Source organism: Plodia interpunctella, chromosome 3 (assembly GCF_027563975.2).
Source record: "Plodia interpunctella isolate USDA-ARS_2022_Savannah chromosome 3, ilPloInte3.2, whole genome shotgun sequence".
NCBI lineage: Eukaryota > Metazoa > Arthropoda > Insecta > Lepidoptera > Pyralidae > Plodia > Plodia interpunctella.
The window spans coordinates 3249342-3268503 of NC_071296.1; the positions used below are offsets into that span (position 1 = coordinate 3249342).

The following is a 19162-nucleotide window of genomic DNA, read 5'->3' on the forward strand; positions in this document are numbered from 1 at the left end:
GCATTACTACTGACAGATGTTGATGATTTGTTAAGAAATAAACCCATCCATGACTCTTTGTTCATGTTGGGATAAATTCCTACTTTTATTTACACTGTCGCACTTAACAATATTTTGTAATCGAGAGGACGAGACAAACATACTTTAGCGTAAATTAAATGCATTACATACATTTTTTTATGAATAAGAGGGCAAGTAATGCAATTACATGATAAGGAAATAAAGCTGCCCCTAAAATAAATAGGAGGAAGGAAAAAACCGTATAAATAATATTGTTATATAAAACTGTTGAAGCAATTTAATTATTAAAAAAAAAAAAACAAATTCCATTGTTAATAGGACAAACAAGCACTGTGAATAGGACCAAAATAAAAAATCTAAAAATACACACAATACTGCTGTTTCTTATATTATAATATTTATTTCAATATGTTTAATCGACTTTTTTGACATTGGAGTTCAGTGGGACTATGGTCCCTGTCTTTTATGTACCATTCTCTTATATATTTTACAATAATGTTGTCAATTCAAAGCCACCCTGCAGCTGTTCTTTTATCTGCACCACTTATTTGAAGTTACAGTGCATTATACATGAAAATACATTTTACAATATTTGCTCGCCTTCCACCATCTCTTTTAAGTTTAACAATTCAAATTGACCGGAACCCTTAGTCTCTGTTCTTATCATCTCATCTAAACTTCTAAAGTTGCCAGGATCAATTAAACATATGATATTTGCTGTTCCTGAATCCCAGTTTTCTTCTTCAACACTCATTGCTAGTTTATTTACTTTGTCTTTTGTTTTTCTTGCATCTTTTCCAGTCAATAGAATCCTGACTCTCATTTGTGCTCTTTCAAGGGGAATTTCTTTTTTCAGCAGAGGAATGACATCAAGTGCTTGTTGTTTGGCACTTTTATTTACATTGACAGAAAAGTGGATGTCTTTCATTGCCTTTTCAATGATAGAAACAGGATAAGGCCTTTTTGTCTCAGGATTAACACATTTGTCAGCAACTGTAGTAGCAATATCTTTCATTAAAGACTCTATTTGAGAATGTCTTTCTTTGTCAGAAACCTGAAGCTCACCTTTCTCCAATATTTCTTTACATATTTCTGTCATGTCATCCTTGCCAAAAACTTTCATTAAATCTTCTTTTTTGGCAACTTGGCCTTTAGATACATTTGTGAATACTGTGTGTGTTTGAAGAACTTCATCGAGATCTTGTTCTCTGAAAAGATATTTAGTGATATTATTACTACCTATTCACAAAAGGTGTAAGACGGCCTCCAGATGAATTATTATATTGTGCAATACGAATAAACAGAAGGCATCTTTTCCGCTGAAAGGGTCGACTTTGACAAAAAAAATCTACAATAAATTCCGAATCAATTATTCATATTGCGCAATATATGTAATTGAGTATATCTAATTGAGGCCGTTTAATAATGGACATGATAAGATGTAAAATATTACAATTTATTTCTCCAGGATAGAACCTTGTTTCTGTAGCAGGCTATTTCAAATCTTTTTCCACCTTTCTTTAACCTTACTATAGCAACATTTGTAAGGCGTATCTGATTTATGGGAGTAAATATTTTTGACATTTTTGTTACAACTGTAGTAGTACAGGAGTACTATGTACCAAAAGTATTTAAAATATAAGAATATAATTGTAACTTGCTTAATTAAACCAAATGATCCCTGTTTGACTTGTTACTAGGTAGGTAGTTAGATACTGTTTTTATTTAATCAATCATGTCGATATGTGTCAAACAAATTTTGACATTGAAAAATCTCCATCTGACAGACTGACTTACCCAAACTGAAAAAAATATGTACAAGTAATTTTACGGTTTTGCGCATGGAATAGGGCATATTACGCAAAGCTCAGCGCAGATGGCGCTGTGGGTGAGGTGTATCCCATAGTTTTCGAATTTTTTTATCTTATGGAAAACTATTTTTCCCAATATTTCGGTACCCGAATATGCTACATTGTTGTATATTTTCACAAACGAATGCTTACATAATGAAAGGATTAATAAAGTACTCTAAAATAAACTTTCATCGACGTAGCAAAAGGCGGCAAAGCTTTTGTGTACCTAACATACAGTGCTGTACTCTGGCGGGTAAACGTGCAGTAATACTCCCTATTAGTAGGTACTTATACGGAGTACTTACTAATTCCATGGTTTTGCGGTAAATGCTGTAATATACACGTACTATATCGTTGGTACGTATGTTATACTGTTAATGTTTGTTTACACACACACACTGGGCCAAGTAGGCTAACAAATAGATTTTTGGACCGTTTTACCGCCACAATGCTGAAAAGAAATAGAAAAAGGTACATTTGTTGGCGTTCGTTGGCCTAGCCCGTAGCTATCCTGGTTATCGTACACATAAAGTTGTCCATTCATCATGCGTAGCATAGCAAAGACTAAAATGTCAATGTATAGTATAGACTATAGATTGCAGTTGGCAACATTGCATTAGTGTCAGACGCAACACGTCGTGTATTTCTCCATTCTGAGAAACTGCCCTTCATTTTGTTATATTTGTGTATTTTGTCTGCGATTTTATGTGATTAATCATAAAAAATGGCGAAATTGGTAGATATATACAACAGCGAAAAAGAACCCGTTATCAAAAGGCGACAATTACCTTTAACTATCTACGAAAATCTTACCGTAAGTAGCATTTTCTGTACTTTGACACTAATGAACAATATTCATGTAGGTATAGAAATTAAATTAATCGTTACAAGACATTGTGAAAATTGCTTTTGCGTTTTAATATAAAAGCAATGATGCTGCTATGAAAACTGTCCATTGTATGGAAAAAAATACTCTAAACCATTGATTTCGTTAAAATGAAATGACGTTTTCTAGTTGACCTTATTTTGTAAATACATGTCTCCTTTGTTAAAAGTTTATTATTTCTATCCACAGATGATAATGGATTTAAACACAATGGGTCTAATTTGTGATAATTCGCAAGTAAAAGGTCGCGAGTATGAAGAGTTCATGCGGAAGTACCGTATCCTTACGACTGATGAGCTGAAGTCGGCGCTCAGAGTAGACGCTTCAGATATATTTAATGTACTAAATCAAAGCATTCCTTGTGTTGGCTGTAGAAGAAGGTAAGTGCCAATATGACATTGAGGCTATCTAGCACTAACAATGGGTCAGGTAGTGTTAACAATATTTAACAAGAAGAGGAAGATAGTGTTATCATATTTCCTCTTTTTTATATTCACTAATTTTCATGGTATCATTGAAATAAAATATTTTTTTCAAGAAAGGTATATAAGCAGTCTAGGGATATAGACAGACAAACATTTTTGCTTCTTTAAACTGTAAATACCTGGAGTTATTATTGGTTCTTACCTGGAGTTACCCAAAATATTCAAGAAATATGTGCAAGCCATAGTCACTCTTATTGTAAATATATTCACTAGAAAGACTTGAATGATATGACTTTCACTTTATTAATAGTTATCTTTTTTTCAGTGTGGAACGTCTGTTCTATCAGTTGTGTAAGTCAGGACATCCTACACTGGACCCGCTAGTTCTAACCCCAGATGAAATAATGACTATTAGAGAAGAGAAAATAGTGCATCCACAGTCTTTAGCCACCTTACTAAATGGTCACAGGTATTTTCTTTTTTTACATTATTTGTTGCAAAATTCATGGTTGTAGGTTATCAAGATGTTGTATCCTATGGTTTTAATTCTTTAAATATATATTTATGCTTATAATTAAGTCTGTATTTTGAGCTTCAATATTATCACAGCTCCAAAGGATTGATGGTCCTAAATATTTTATATACATATTTCATACATTGATAATGTTTCAGCTCTGGTATAGAATGCCTCATACTAAACCAGCCTCGGTGGAAGAAGTCTCAGCGGTGTACCCTGCACTCCCTGGAAGCGGGCACAGCCCGGGGCTGGGGCGGGACGGGGGCGGGCGCGGCGTGCGGATGGGGCTGGGCGGCGTGGGGCTGGGGGGGGCGCGCCGCCTGGCGCACCGCCTGGGACGCCATGCGAGCCTCCGCCAGGGACCACGTCACGCTCGTACATTTCAATACTCTCCATGATACGCTCACCAACTACCTTAGGAAACACAGATTTTGCACTGACTGCAAAACCAAGGTGAGTCAGTATTGTAATTTTCAAATTTAGTAAGTCATAGTCAGTCTGCATTGTAGGTCTATCTACCCTATGAAGGATAAAGACAATTTTTTGATTGTTGATTCTGTAAAGTCAAAATCATGTTCTAATTTTGAATTGTAGTTCTTAGTTACAAGTCATAGGATCTACTATTGAAATAGGTCTTAGGTATCTACAGAAATAGAAATAGGTGAACATCTCAGGTCCAAATATCATTGTCACATAAGTTATTATATCTGACCTTCATTAATAGGCTATGTTTACTGTTGCAACTGATACATGCCAAATTACGTAATGTAAACAATTTATCATATTGATAAGGTGAACAGACATCTTGATAAATTGAATTGTAGGACTACCAAATTCGCCTTTCCTAATGTTACTAATTTGATGCCTGATTTATTTAATTCAATTATTTACATACAGCATGAAATAGAAATAGTTACCTTTAGAACTTTTATTATGATGCATTTGCCTTTAAATAAAATGCCCTGGTAGAAAGAACATTTGGCTTAGAGAGAAATTTTCCATTTAATTGACATACATAATATGATTTTGAGATTCTTAAGGCACTATATACTGGCCCTGTCAGTCTAGATCTATTTTGCCTTATACACAATCTCAAAATTCTAATCAAATTTTCAGGTGTTACGAGCATATCACTTGTTAGTTGATGAAAAGGAGCCACAGAAAGAGAAAGGCTATGTGGGCGCTCTATATAGTGGTATCAAACGTTGTCTGTTAGATAAACATTTACATCTGCAAGCAAAGACGGACTACATCGCGCATCTTATAGCTAGAGCTGAGCCGGAATTACTTGGGAACCATCGAGAAAGGCACGCAAAGACACTTGAAATTGCACAGGAAGAGGTAATAGTGCTATATAGCTTAAGAGTTCTCGCCATGAAAGAAGTGCAGCCGCAGCTGAAACAACGTGAACGATCTGTTATTATTAGTTCCACATAATTATCGCACGAATACGTGGCCCGAATTCTATATGCAATTTTCACTAAAGTCTAATATTTTTTTATTAGCAACTTTCAATAATCAAAATATTTTTTTCAGGTATTAATATGCCTTGGTATATGCATTTACGAGCGTCTCCAAAGAATTTCCTTGCGGCTGCGTGAGGAGGAGGGCACTTGCCAGACCCTCGCGGCGGTCGCCGTGGAGGCACTCTACCGCAAGTTTGAAACTGCCGTGGAACACAAGAGTGGAGTGTCCAAGCTGCAGCTTCTTTATGATGAAATCACACAGGAAGAACTGACCAGACAACAAAGGAAAGAACAAAAAAAGTTGAAACGCCGCAAGAAGAAGGAAAGGCAGGCTGTGGAGAGCAAATGCAAGGTAAAGATTGAGGAAATTGAATTAGAAATAGTCTATTATTCAAATCAATACTACTTTGTTGAAAAGAAAATTTAATAACCTTATGAAATATTTATGAAGACTTTTTTGCACTATTTCTGTTTCATTACATTGATATACCTTTAGACGACCTCAGTGGCGCCTTGGTAATGTGCTTGCCTCTGAACCAAGAGGTCCCAGGTTCGATCCCCAGTCGGGTCAAGATGGAAAATGATTATTTTCTGTTTGGCCCGGGCCTTGGATGTTTATATAGATAAATACATATATAAATATGTATTTGTTATAAAATATAGTATCATTGAGTTAGTATCCCATAAAACAAGTCTCGAACTTACTTTGGGGCTAGCTCAATCTGTGTGATTTGTTCTAATATATTAAAAATAATACAGGAAGCAGACTCCGAAGAGCCAGAGGAGAAATGTCAGTGCGATGAATGTCTGTTAGAAGAAAGGGACACTCCCACGGAGCTGCTGTCGCCGCGAGATTACAACCAGTGTTACGAAGCCAGCGGGGATGGCTGCCAGTCCTGTCAGGAAGACTCCAGCAAAAGCCGCTCGCCCAAAAAGAATGGCAAGAAACGTGGCAAAAACGGAAACCTTTCGCCGAGCGAAACCTCTCAAGACTGTGGATACTCATCGGGGAACAACGGGGGCTGCTGTGAAACAATGTCCGGATCGTCTTCCCTGATGAGCACTCCAGAGGGCTCAGAGGTGGCATGTTCCGAGGGGTACTGCAACCATGAGAGAGGAGACTGCGTAGATTTGGCCAAAAATGACAAGACACCGTGTGCCGGGTTCACACTGTCATTACAGCAAATGTTGATGGTAAGAATTTTTTAACATGTAATTTACTTATCTTTTATTGTTTTTTTTTTCTTTTCATTCCATTCAAAAATATTTATATATTTTATCTGCATTAAACCTGGAAGAAAAAGCCCTAACCCTCTTATTTTTAAAAAAAGTTAGGGTTAAGCTATGATTACATGTATTTTAATATATTTAGGATACATGTACGTCAGATGAAGAAGAAGACACCAGTTATATTCCTATAGAAGATGTACTTGAGTTCAAGTCACGTAGGAATATAACGGAGAAAAGACAAGAGTTGAGGCAGAACCTCAGGCAGAAGTTCGCGCAGCTCTGCGTCAGCACTCCGCAACTCGCAGCCAAGGATAAACAAGCCGCTTAACTCCGGACGCCCTGCCCTCACTCCCCACACTATGTAATAATCAGTCATATTTTATCCCAGAACGACACGAAATATAACTGCTTTGTGGTCTGTAGAATGCCTCGTAATGTGTCAATATCCACAATATCTGTAATACTAAGTCTCCCAATCCTCTGGTAGGTAACAAGGCTGTTATTTACAGTAGATATTGCTAGCTACTCTCAAAAGAATCAGATGTTAAGTCTCGTTATACACACAATAACAACTTCCCGCAGAAGGATTTATGTCAGAAAATCTTTATCTCTCTCATAATCTCCAGAGGGCTAATGTTAAATTTTTAAAAGTTTTGCAGTACTGCATTGTTGCAATTAAATATGGGGAAAGTATATCTTTGAAAATGTTGTTATGTGAACTTTTTATTTTTAGATTGCATCCATTTCATTTTCAAGTTATCGCATGATTAATATTATTTTTTTAATATTTACTTTTATTAAAATTATTTGCTCAGTTCAAATCATGTGTATTCTTAAAAGCATCGACACAATCTAAACATGATTACCCAAAATGTGGTGTGTCTAAAATTCCATAGTTGTTTGAGAGGATCTCAACCATGAGTGAGAATTACATATTCCAAACTGCGATTATTACAACTGATAAAGATCAGTAGATAAATAGTTGCTAGTTACAAATTTCTGCAATTATATTTCATACAATATGTACAAGCTGACAACAGACTGGTCTGAAAAATGAACATGTGAACCCAACCCACTCACTTGTGGTTGTCAACAAATTGTGAAAAACAATGGGTGCTTATAGTCAATACAGATATTTGTAGACGATATTAAAGCTTCAGGTTAATGGTGAAGATCTGTATCGTTAAATCATGTTTATAACCTGCAACATAATTTTAAGGCATAATAAAATCAAGTGCAAGTTATAATTATTCCAACTTAATTGAAAAAAATATTGGATGAACACCAGCATTTATATGTACTATTTAAATTGTTAGAAAGCTTAGAAATGAAATATGTAAAGTAGCATTTTGATCAAATTATTTTTTCTTTGCTTTATGTGACTCAATATTAAGTATTTAATGATGAATTTATTGCTTGTTCAATATAAAAAGCTTCAACATGCGTGAGGACGGGAGTTAACTTGGCTAGTTCGCCATTGTTATTGAAGTCAAAACATTTGTAACTCAGTTTTAAAATATATTATCAACAGTGATTATATTATTTGTTTTATTCAATATATTTCTATTTACAAATTTCATAATTGACTTATACAAAGTGTAGCGTTGGTGCCACCAAAACCAAATGAATTTTTCAAAGCAATCCTCCTTTCAGATTCCCATTTCTTTGCTTGTTTCGCTACATAGTTCATATCATCCACAGGATCTTCTAAATTTAGTGTGGGTGGTAATATTCCATGGTAACATGAAAGTGCAGTGAAAATTGCTTCTAAGTTGCCTGCAGCACCCAATAAATGACCATGGGCTCCTTTGGTAGAGGAAATATTTATGTTCGGACTATGGTCTTCAAAGAGCCTCTTTATAGCAGTAGACTCTATACCATCTCCTATTGGTGTTGAAGTTGCATGAGCATTAACATAGGAGACATCTTTTTTCTCAATATTACTGTCATTTAATGCTCTGCTCATTGATAATAAAGCTCCACTGCCATCTTCTCTAGGTGTAGTAATATGTGATGCATCTCCTGATAAACCATAGCCTAAAATCTCAGCATACATTTTCACATTTCTTCTTAGTGCATGTTCATACTCTTCTAAAACTAGCACTGCTGCACCCTCTCCCATAACAAACCCTTCTCGAAGTTTGTCAAAAGGTCTTGAAGCTTTAGATGGTTCATTATTGAAGGAAGTGCTCAGTGCTCTCAGTCTGCAAAAACCTGCAATTGCAAGTGGACTTATACAAGCTTCGGCTCCTCCACAAACCATTACATCTGCATCCCCATTGCGAATAAATCTAAATGCATCTCCGATGGAGTGAGCACCAGTTGCGCATGCAGTTGATACTGCATGGTTTGGGCCTCTTAGTCCATATTTGATACTAATGTGCCCAGCAGCCATATTTGGCAAAATACGTGGAACAAAAAAAGGACTTACTTTATTGTATCCCAATTTTAACGCATCATTTGTATCACAAACATCTTTGAGATCTATCATTCCCATACCAATTGCGACACCAGTTGATTCTCTATCCTCTTCTGCTTCCGGTAACCATTTGGCATCAGAAAGGGCTTCTGCTGTAGCCAACAAAGCTAGACAAGTTGCAGGAGCCATAGTCCTAAGGTTTGATTTAGACAAAGCTTTTGAAATAGCATCATCTTTTTGATATGGAATGACACCTGCTACTTTGCATGGAAGCTTCGAATATTCTTCACCTTGAAGTGGGACGATTCCACTTTGACCCTTCAATAGGTTGTTCCATACCAAATCCGTGCCCACTCCAAGTGGACTTACAACGCCGAGGCCTGTTACCACTACCCTTCGTTTTGGAGTGAGGTTGGAGACTCTTCTTAACTGCATAGCTAATTTAAAATTCATTTTGAATACATGTTTTGAAAAATGTGTGTAAACTTATTTGCGAGCAATGTTGTCATGTCAAATCCAAATTGAAAATAACTTCACTCACTTCCCAAGTGAGTGAGTAAAGTGAAGTTATTTCGCAACAACAAATATGTATAGTATGTCGGATTATGTCCTATTCCATGGGAAACCCTCAATATAATTATATTGTATTGAGGCAAATCTTTATGTCTATTTTAAATTTCTTCTCTTTTCGCATAGATCTCATATCTCCTTAGAAGGCGGAATAACAATGGCCATGCTATGCATGCATGCATGGCAGCTGTACGTGCACACTACAAACCAGCTGATTTTGACATAACTTCTTGCTTGACATTGATAATTTGAAACTGCCTGCAGACAGTGGAGGGGTTGGTTGTTGTGTTGTTGAATTGGAATGTGGTTGATGAAAAATTCGAAAATGAAAAGTGAAAGGCAAAGCTAGCGTAGCGAGACCTAAGGTATTCGTTTTGCTTGCGAATTGAAATTGTGTAGTACGTACAAATAGTGTAGAATATGAAAGTCGTTTTAGCAATATTAATCGTGATAGCATGCGTCTTCTTCCGCGATCATTTAGAAATTTTTTTCAATACAGTAATCATAAAATTAATGCACATTAATAATAGTGACAGTATAATCTTCACAACTGAGCAGCTTTCATATTACGATGGTGTTCAACGTGAGAAATTATACCTTTCGTTGATGGGATCTATATTTGATGTTACCACAGGCATCAGACACTATGGAAAAGGGGGCCCTTACAATTACTTTGTTGGTTAGTAAATATAACATTATACCTATTATATTTTTAAGAATACATTAAGAAGATTCGAAGAGGGATTATTTAATACCAATAATGCTAGTAACTAAATATGAATGAAAACTAAAAAGAAATACCACTTTAAAAACAATTCAGAATTTTAAGTTATGTATGGAATGTTTGAGTGTCAATATTCATGGAAATCTATTCTCAATAATTTTAGGAAAGGATGGTTCAAGATCATTTATCACAGGGGACTTCCAAGATGAAAGTGCAAACAAGGACCATATCTTAGATCTTTCTTGTGATGATCTGTTTACTTTGACAAACTGGAGGGAAACTTTAAAAGAAAAATATGCACCTGTTGGTAAGAATTTATTCTTAAATTATTATGTGGTGTGGTACTGCTTGCTTACAGAGTGATATATATCAAGCAATATCTTAGTTGCTTTACTTGTCTATTTTCTTTTTTATGTTCCATTACTGATAACAGTTCTCTGTATTATTTTCATAGTTAACCTGTTCATACATACACAATATGGCACTTTAGAAATTTACATATCTGCACTCTTTGTTACAAAATTCTCAACTGGACTAAAACATGGTGCCTGTGGCCTGCATAATGCCAGTGTAATTTTGATTTTGTAGAATATTTTAGTGGCTACAGATGCTTACATTTCTGTTTTCAGGTGTCCTTATTGGCAGATATTATGATGCTCATGGCAAAGAAACCGAATATTTGAAGCAGTTTCTGGAGAAACATTTACAATGTGAGTTTGAAAGGCAGGCAATGAAGTTGGAGGAGCAGACCATGCCTCCCTGTAACATGGAGTGGAATGCGGACACTGGCACCAGAGTTTGGTGCTCCCAAACAAGGTATACACAGACAATGGTATTAAATAATGCAGTTTTATTTGGGAGTTTGAAGCTATTTACTGAACAACCAAGCTGGAACTGCTGTATCTAGAACTGTATTTTCACAGCATATATATAGTATACATATAGTCTGGTAACAATTTTTTTAAATAAGTTATTTATGTTCCAATTTATTAAAACCTATTGAGATAAAATATAGTTTCATGTAGGGGAAAAGATTTAACTTATTCAAAAAAGCCTTCTTGAGCCTGAAATGAAGTACTCATATTGTTTAGGTACCTAAGTTAATTTAAAATATATTTTTAATTTTCAGTGGTGGTGTGAAAAGATCATGGGTTGGAGTACCTCGGCAACTGTACACTCCAGGCAAAGAACATCCGCGCTGTGTTTGTGTGAACCTCGAAGAGAATGCTGTTGTGGGCTTGGTCAAAGAATATGATGGCTGTTCAATCACCTCTCCAGAGTGTACACTCAAGAGCACTTAGACTTTATAATTTATTGTATCACACTATTTGTGCTTGTTATTTTCAGTAAAATATGGTCTGATGTGGAAAAAGTTACAATTGACAGTTTCAGCCATAATAATAATTTTATCAAAATTTTATCAAATCATTGCATTTCTTTTGTAATTGTATGCAAGTTGTGAATAAAAGGAATCTCAGATCAGAAATCTATTAAACTTACACAAACTTAGAAAGAAATAATTAAACTTACACAAATTAATATCACTTCAAAAGTGATATTAATTTGTGTAAGTTTAATTAATTGAATAAGAGTGATATTAATTTACAATTTGATTAGTTATAAGGAAACTGATAACATGAATAAAACAATTTTAAGCAAATTCACGATTATATTATTTGTATCATTCATACAACAACTGATTCAATTACAGATATTAAGTAAATTACCAGAGGTAACAAAATACATGTCACACCTTCCCTTCTCCCAACACATTAGTATCTGCTTGCACAACTTCATCCAACTCTAGGCATTCTATAGTTTTAAGAAAAACTTGCATAGGTATTTTCTTCCTGTTCAAAAATGATTTGTTACCAAGTAATTTCTTAATTTTTGCTCTGCGTTTCTTTATCTTTTCCTTAGTGTACTGGTTACCTAACTGGAATGTTAACAGTCTCTTTACTTTCCTACCGCCAATAAAAGTTTCCTTCTCAGTACTATCAGTCTTAGGTTCCTCATAAATAGTTTCTAAAGTCTGAGACAAGGTTTTAACTTTTTTGTTTAGATATAAAGCTTCAATTTGTTTTGGATTAGCATTTTCAATCATCGTAACATGTTTTCGTGGTTTCATATTAACTCTGCGGTTGTTGGATTTATTAATTTCAGGCATTAAAGACTTTCTCTTTCTCAAAACTCGTGTTATTTCTGGAGCTTCTTTGTTTTCGAGTGAAACCGACGTGCTTGAATCGTCTACTTCCATGATATCTAAATGAGCCATTTTAATAGGCAGCTCGGTGTCTGCTCTGTAAATAAAACAAAGTAAATACCTACATGCTTTACATTCGAAATATTATGAATAAATTATTATATGAAAAAACTATGAAGGTAGAATTTAACGCGCGAAACCAACACTTACTTGCAGTCTTCCATTCTATTTCTAAGATAATAATTTACTTCAACAATTCCATCATATATTTCTACATGTAATCTTTCCTCTAATCTACACCAAAGTTTATAGAAAAATGAATACGAAGCATAAAAAAATAGGAAACGGATGGAAATGGAAACGAACCATCGAAAACGGCGAGTCGTTCAAGCAAGAGAGAATATGATTTTGACATTTTTTTGACGTGAGCGTTTTATTTGCTTGAGAGTTGCCATTTACACAAATGTATAATCAAATCAAAAACTGATATATATTTATATATATGATTTACCTTGCCTCTGAAGAAACAACTAAGCATAATCAATTACTTTTGCAATCTGATCGATAATCATCAATCAAGCAAGATAATTAAATTAAAAGTAATCTTATATAAGTCTTGATTTTTTTCAAAGATTATTATTTTTTTGAGACTTATTTCCATTATTCATCAAAAAGTTAAAACAGGCAGTTATTATGAATTGCGATAGTAATAAAATACATTTGATGACCTCGGTGGCGCAGTGGTAAGTAAAGTGCTGCCTGAACCGAGAGGTCCCGGGTTCGATTCCCGATCGGGTCATGATGGAAAATGATATTTTTCTGATTGCCCCGGGTCTTGGATGTTTATCTATATGTATATGTTATAAAATACCGTATCGTTGAGTTAGTATCCCATAACACAAGTCTAGAACTTACTTTGAGGCTTTCAATCTGTGTAATTTGTCCTAATATATTTTAGCTTAGTGTATTATGTATAACGGGGCATATATTTTACGAGCGCCGGCCAAGCCCAGCCCCGTTAGAAAACGAGGTAAGTATCACGTATTTATTACTTATGGGACAGACAAAGTCTGCAAGAAAACTGCAGAAAAAGGTCGGACTTTTAGGCGAAAGACTATTTGGTTAAACAGATGAATGACCTTAGAGTCTGGCGACTCTTGGCTTTGTCTACTCCGTAATCGTATATGCTGAGATTCGAACCCAGGACCTCTAGATGGCAAACGACAGCAAGTTAACCAGTTATGTAATTTTCTTACTTCTTGAGACTAGGACAGGTATATCTGCCTCTGACTGTACATTATTGTGCGTAGTTATATAGTGGTAATAAATATTAACAGTATTATAACTGCTTATATTGCGGATTCAAAAACATGTCTCTTGGGTCTAGATACAATGAAAGACTTGTCGTTTTATAACGATTTATTGTACAAAACAATAATACATTAAAATGTACAGGTATGTTTAAATTTTTGGACTCGATTACGTCCCGAACACTGGACATATGTACCCTTCCCATCAGACACCATATTGCTCGTCGAGGCGTCAGCACTAATAGAAAGACTCGGCTCTATTATAAGCAAACTAGATTAAAAAGAGAATAAAAATATAACAATAAATTAATAAAGTGCTGTCAACTTAAGTACACATCGTCTATCGCACTGCTTTATGTCGACGGGCACCATGTAGTCTTTAATTAGAACAACGTAATTTAACAATGATTAAACCTCCTAAGCATACTGTAGTATATACACATTATGAACAACAATGTCCTCTCTGGTGAGCTAGCGCAGACGAGTTGTTGCACGGCGCGGCTTCCGCTCCCGTCCGGCCCGGTCCGGCGTGGTCCGGCGGCCCGGACCCGGACCGGACCTGCGCACCTCGCGACTATCCGATATAAAGCCAGTTACTATGTCGGGAGACGAGAGCGGTAGTACAGCAGAGAGAAGTGGAACTATGAATCGGTGGCGCTTACCACTTGTCAATGACCACCTCGTTAACTGGAAAACAACGAGAGCGTTAGTACGCGGGCGCTGAAGCGGGGAGCCCACACAACTTACGAGGTTTGATGGAGATCACAACCGTGTCGTTTACTTAAATGTGTAGTTTCACTGCGGGATCACAACAAACAATGAGTGTTCATGGAATATGCGTGCAGTGAACGCCGCTGTCGTCGCTCCGCTTACAGGTTCCACGTCGGTTTGGCTGGGGGCAGACAACACAACGTTAGTGCATGCGGGACAGCCGCCGGGAACGACGGCGGTGGACACTTCGCTATTAGTTCCTCTACGGTGCTGGAGAAAGGGTGCTTCAGTGGATGGGTAAAAACGAAACCTGGGTAGTTTTACTTCTTAGTAAATTTTCAGACCCGACTTATTTGGTAAAGGAATAAAAACTGAGTAACATTCGACGGGGTATCTTTAAAGGTTTGCAAAACTTTATTAGAGTTATCAGGGAATTAGGAACATAACATAATAAAAATATTAATAAATAGAGGCGTTCTGATGCTCTGTGTGAGGGGTAACATGACACGTGTAAGTATGAAGATATCTAAAGTGCTTATCAAACAGGATTGTATGTAGTATAGGAAAGAAAATCAGGCATGTAGTCTCGACAATTTTAATTAATGTAAAATATGTATAAACGACTGTACATTTTAAATAAGTTATAACTGTAACAGATAAGGGTCGGGACATTGTAACAAGATTTGAGCATGCCTGGTGCAGTGTAGAGTGTCTCCTGGATCCCCTAACCATGTATAATATACTTATGATTTTGGAACTTCACAATAATTTATCATAAAAGATAAGTATGTCAAACCACGCCAAACTGCACTCTTTGAAATCGTAAGCATGCATACAATCCATGCAAGTTTTAATTCTAGTATAAAATAATCTTATGTACGTACGGACCATGTACCTTAAGACGACAAATTTGGATTCAACTAAGAAAGTACAACTTAAAATAATATAAGTCCCACAAATAAAATATTTGAGGAATGCCTAGTAAATAGGACTTGCAAAAATTAAATAACAAATGCAAAGAAACAAAAGTACCAAAGAACACAATGTAATGTTCGTACATACATTAACTATATTGCTTTATTTAATACTAATTTGTAATAACTCTTTAATGGTTACATAGTACACTGGAAAATATATAGGGTTAGTTCAAATTAAGTATAAATATATTAAAGCGATTCAGTATACTGCATTGATGTTGCCATCATAATAATAGTGGTGCTTACTTTACTACACCAACCTCGTATGTTTGTATAATTATAAGTAGTGATTATTTATAGCAAGAGTGATTACAAATTATTACAATTAGGTTATTTTCAACACATGACACATTCAATGTTAGGTTGGTAAGTAACATAAGCATATGGAGCATGTAGATGTATATTCCGTGTACAGTCGAGCTTCCGGTGGTCCGGACCCGACATGTTGCAATATAAATACTTCCTAAAATGTTTGCAAAAAATCGAGATAGAAAAAGAAATGCATTAAGGAATGTTAAAAAGCGACCACAGGCGAAAGGAGAGAGAGAGAATAGATCCCTTTCGGCGATAGGTTCGTCGAGAAATAATATAAACCACGTCCCTAACAATACACTTATAATAAATTACACTATATATAGTAAAATTTCAAATATGTCTGCCGTCTTTACGGACGAGGTACTGAGCTGTGCGAGCTGTGCTATTATCGAATCTGCTAATGGAGCTTCTTACATTAGTACATCATTTATACAAAATTCATTACAAAATGCAAAACTAAACTTACACAATATACCCTTTTATTAAAATCAGTAACCTTTTTGGTGTCTCAAGTTAGAATTCATAATGAAGGTCTTCACAGCCACTTCACGTCTAGCAATCAAAGGTGAAAGATAAGAAGAGAAACTAAAGCCGATTCTCCATAGATCGGTTCGTAAACGAGCTCCAAAACAATTATTGTCTCGCACGTTATATAAAATGCAACACACTCGCGCGTACTCTATTGGGCGGAGCTAGCACCGCAATGTCCGGGGTCACTTTGTTCACAGTTCGCCGCGGGGAGGGTGCGGGGTCACTCACACTGTGCGGCGGATTAGCATTCCAACCAAACTGTTAGCTACTGTGGTGAGCTCAGCTCATAGTCCATGGAGTTCCACAGCCGACTCCACGCTACCTGCCTAACGGTGTCTACATTCAAAATCAAATATTTTGTTATTGAGAATTAAGTTTTTGAACAGTAGCCAGAACATCATAATGACTTATCGCACTTGTCAGCCATTAAGGTCAAAATAATATAACGATAATTGATTTTGAATCTAGAGTAAGTAGCGTAGAATCTCATGGGTATTAGGTGTGAATCGGGGTGTCGGGCCTTCTTATAGGGGTCCGTAGATGATGATGCCAAAGAAGACGGCCCACATGAGCACAATCCACTGCATGCCGTGGAGCCAGTCGGCGAGGGAGCGGGGCTCACCGTCGGATATCTTGCGCGCCACGAACTTGAGGACCTCGTCCAGGAGGACCACCGGCACTGAGAACTTCATTACCGTCAGCCACTCGTCCAACGACAGCGGCGTCACTTGGAACACCGTCTGAGAACACCGGTAATATATACTTAGTACACAGCTAAATTATAATCAACCATAGCATAGTTTAATTTACCATTTGTGTAATTAATTTCTTGAAATGAATAATTATTTTATTAATTTAGCGGTTTAATATTTAAATTGATTTTTAAACGTTTGAGTGCAGTAATGTTCATCCAGTGTTTCCTCAAAGAGGGCTAGCCTAATAACTTGGTACTTTGTATCGGGAAAGTACACGATTCGAGTAGGATTCAGTCAATGGCATATATAAAGTAGATGGTACGGGTAACACCTAGTCAGTTTAGCGTTCGATGCAGCAATTTTAAAATAAATAAAACAATGAAATGCAACTGACCGAGAGGACCTCCACGTAGAGGATGACGAAGTGCAGCGTGAAGGAGAGCGCCATGGAGCCGATGAGCCAGAGGTTGGACCAGGGCGGCATGGACACCAGCGACTGGTTCTCCGACAGGCTGTTCATGGCGTTCAGCATCTCGATGGTCACCAGCACCGACAGCGCCATCGTCATCGGGTGCGGGTCCGTGAAGATCTTGCAGTCGACGCCCTGCAGCCCGGGTGTGGGACGTTTTATTTTTATTCAATATGACTGCCAGTTTTTAAAGCTGATGGATTCCGATGATTAGGCGAAATAGCCGTCAGCGCAGGCAGGATTGCCACAAAATATAAAAGACATATTTTAATGACAATGTACATATTGAAATGCAATATGTACATTGTCATTAAAATATGTCTTTTATATTTGAAATGCAAACCAGAACCAGCACTTCAACTTTGATCTTATTTTTGCGTTTCAAATTCGACTGTAGGAAGGTAGGAAATAAATAAATAAACAGAGTTGTTAAATACGTCGGTCATGGTGTTGTGAGGTATACCTTGAAGTCGTCTCCGCCGTTGAGGCACTGGAGATGGTGCGTGAGCTGCCAGTAGGTCATCTGCGGCCCGTAAGGCGAGTACATGAACCACCACGACGCCGCGCCCACGGTCGCTGCGCCCACGTATCCTCCGATGGCCATGTACCTGTAAGTGCAGTCATTTGTCTGGATGATTATCGACTAAACAGATTAAGAAATCCAATATATTTATTGTAGTACACAGGTATAAAGTTATATTTCAAATGTAGTGTGTCACTCTGTCTTGTTTATATAGACGTACAGTAGAGTTAAGAGCGGATCAAATTAGGACAATATCATAATTAACAATATAACAGAAAAAGGTAATCACTATCCTAAATAATTAGTCGGCAAAAGTAACGTAGTCGATTTACATAATGCATGATTGATTTTTTTAATTTAAATGTATTAATAATTTATTAGTTTATATGTAGGCCGCGATTTCATTTATGTCCCTTCTACTTCACTTCTACATACAAAAAAATCACACTAACTAATTGCCATTTCGACATGAAAAAAAGACAACAAACACACAGTTTCGACCCAGATTTAAAACTGAATGTTCTGAAATCAACATTACCTGAAGAACAGCCATCCAGAGATGAGACCCTCGTCAGCCTTACGCGGGGGCTTGTCCATGATGTCGAGGTCGGGGGGGTTGAAGCCGAGGGCGGTGGCGGGCAGCCCGTCCGTCACGAGGTTGACCCACAGCAGCTGCACGGGGATCAGCGCCTCGGGCAATCCGAGGGCGGCCGTCAGGAAGATGGACACCACCTCACCGATGTTGGACGAGATCAGGTAGCGGATGAACTGCTTCATGTTGTTGTAGATGGCACGGCCTGGGAGGAAAAGGGTTTGTTTATTTATATTTGACCGCGACTTTGAGATTTGTCCGGCAAAAAGTAACATTTGTCACTCCGTCAGCTCTTTAACTATCTCCACACTAAAAATTTCCTCAACTTCATTGCTGCTTTCTAACGTGAAAGAAGGGCAAACCGACACATTTACATATTTACTAGTTGTTCGCCGCGAACTTAGACCTCGCAGACACAATAAATTTTTACAAAATAGTGAATATTTCAAAAACGAGTTAACCGATTTTGATGCCCCACGAACTTGAAAATTCTATTGACAGAATCTACATACCTTTTTAATTTCATCAAAATCGGACCAACGGTTCGAAAGTTATCACGTTACAAACATATATACATAAAAAAAATGTATTTTTGCCCATCGTAGAATGTTAGACCTCGCTTGCTCTGTCAATTAGTACATAGACTTAAAAAAAATCCTACATATATTATTCATTTATGTAAGTCGCCTTCATCTTTGGCTGCGTATGGAATGGCTATCTTGAAA

At 36.7% G+C, this 19162-nt stretch overlaps 6 protein-coding genes across 12 annotated transcripts in view; 2 read left to right on the forward strand and 4 right to left on the reverse strand.

The window, feature by feature from the left end:
• Positions 1–282: 282 nt before the first annotated feature.
• Sbds (SBDS ribosome maturation factor) lies at positions 283–1813 on the reverse strand. The gene is made up of 2 exons (XM_053769743.2): positions 1475–1813; positions 283–1229 (listed from the first exon to the last, which is right to left on the reverse strand). The coding sequence occupies exons 1-2, from the start codon at positions 1603–1605 to the stop codon at positions 605–607; spliced, it is 756 nt and encodes a 251-aa protein (XP_053625718.1). The 5' UTR covers positions 1606–1813; the 3' UTR covers positions 283–604.
• A 670-nt stretch (positions 1814–2483) lies between these two features.
• On the forward strand, positions 2484–7935 carry LOC128683703 (uncharacterized protein). The gene is made up of 8 exons (XM_053769605.1): positions 2484–2688; positions 2950–3140; positions 3511–3654; positions 3858–4155; positions 4819–5043; positions 5239–5520; positions 5928–6362; positions 6541–7935. The coding sequence occupies exons 1-8, from the start codon at positions 2599–2601 to the stop codon at positions 6724–6726; spliced, it is 1851 nt and encodes a 616-aa protein (XP_053625580.1). The 5' UTR covers positions 2484–2598; the 3' UTR covers positions 6727–7935.
• Positions 7904–9357, reverse strand: LOC128683704 (uncharacterized protein). The gene has a single exon (XM_053769606.2). It carries the CDS (start codon positions 9268–9270, stop codon positions 7975–7977), a length of 1296 nt encoding a protein of 431 aa, XP_053625581.1. The 5' UTR covers positions 9271–9357; the 3' UTR covers positions 7904–7974.
• A 281-nt stretch (positions 9358–9638) lies between these two features.
• LOC128683705 (uncharacterized protein) lies at positions 9639–11771 on the forward strand. Its single transcript, XM_053769607.2, has 4 exons — positions 9639–10066; positions 10275–10418; positions 10741–10927; positions 11241–11771. Exons 1-4 carry the CDS (start codon positions 9808–9810, stop codon positions 11410–11412), a joined length of 762 nt encoding a protein of 253 aa, XP_053625582.1. The 5' UTR covers positions 9639–9807; the 3' UTR covers positions 11413–11771.
• On the reverse strand, positions 11761–12727 carry LOC128683706 (uncharacterized). Its single transcript, XM_053769608.2, has 2 exons — positions 12525–12727; positions 11761–12411 (listed from the first exon to the last, which is right to left on the reverse strand). The coding sequence occupies exons 1-2, from the start codon at positions 12536–12538 to the stop codon at positions 11859–11861; spliced, it is 567 nt and encodes a 188-aa protein (XP_053625583.1). The 5' UTR covers positions 12539–12727; the 3' UTR covers positions 11761–11858.
• A 988-nt stretch (positions 12728–13715) lies between these two features.
• Positions 13716–19162, reverse strand: part of SERCA (Sarco/endoplasmic reticulum Ca(2+)-ATPase) — a 28620-nt gene continuing 23173 nt past the window's right edge. For 3 of the 7 annotated variants that reach the window (XM_053769598.1, XM_053769599.1, XM_053769597.1), the window contains exons 9-12: positions 18384–18642; positions 17786–17930; positions 17248–17457; positions 14917–16898 (exon numbers count right to left, since the gene is read on the reverse strand). In XM_053769598.1, coding sequence (XP_053625573.1) covers positions 16683–16898; positions 17248–17457; positions 17786–17930; positions 18384–18642 — 830 coding nt within the window. In that variant the 3' untranslated portion in view covers positions 14917–16682. Of the gene's footprint in view, positions 14517–14916; positions 16899–17247; positions 17458–17785; positions 17931–18383; positions 18643–19162 lie in introns of those variants that run through there. The other 4 variants (XM_053769600.1, XM_053769601.1, XM_053769602.1 and 1 more) reach the window with 2 other exon arrangements.

Excerpts from the sequence above, each read along its gene's own strand:
- Sbds (XM_053769743.2), bottom strand. The coding sequence starts at position 1,605 with ATGTCAAAAATATTTACTCCCATAAATCAGATACGCCTTACAAATGTT. Across the intron at positions 1,230-1,474 it reads CTATCCTGGAGAAATAAATT|AGAACAAGATCTCGATGAAG; the intron begins GTAATATTTTAC and ends ATATCTTTTCAG.
- LOC128683703 (XM_053769605.1), top strand. The coding sequence starts at position 2,599 with ATGGCGAAATTGGTAGATATATACAACAGCGAAAAAGAACCCGTTATC. Across the intron at positions 3,141-3,510 it reads TGTGTTGGCTGTAGAAGAAG|TGTGGAACGTCTGTTCTATC; the intron begins GTAAGTGCCAAT and ends TCTTTTTTTCAG. Across the intron at positions 4,156-4,818 it reads GCACTGACTGCAAAACCAAG|GTGTTACGAGCATATCACTT; the intron begins GTGAGTCAGTAT and ends TCAAATTTTCAG.
- LOC128683704 (XM_053769606.2), bottom strand. The coding sequence starts at position 9,270 with ATGAATTTTAAATTAGCTATGCAGTTAAGAAGAGTCTCCAACCTCACT.
- LOC128683705 (XM_053769607.2), top strand. The coding sequence starts at position 9,808 with ATGAAAGTCGTTTTAGCAATATTAATCGTGATAGCATGCGTCTTCTTC. Across the intron at positions 10,419-10,740 it reads AGAAAAATATGCACCTGTTG|GTGTCCTTATTGGCAGATAT; the intron begins GTAAGAATTTAT and ends TTCTGTTTTCAG. Across the intron at positions 10,928-11,240 it reads GTTTGGTGCTCCCAAACAAG|TGGTGGTGTGAAAAGATCAT; the intron begins GTATACACAGAC and ends TTTAATTTTCAG.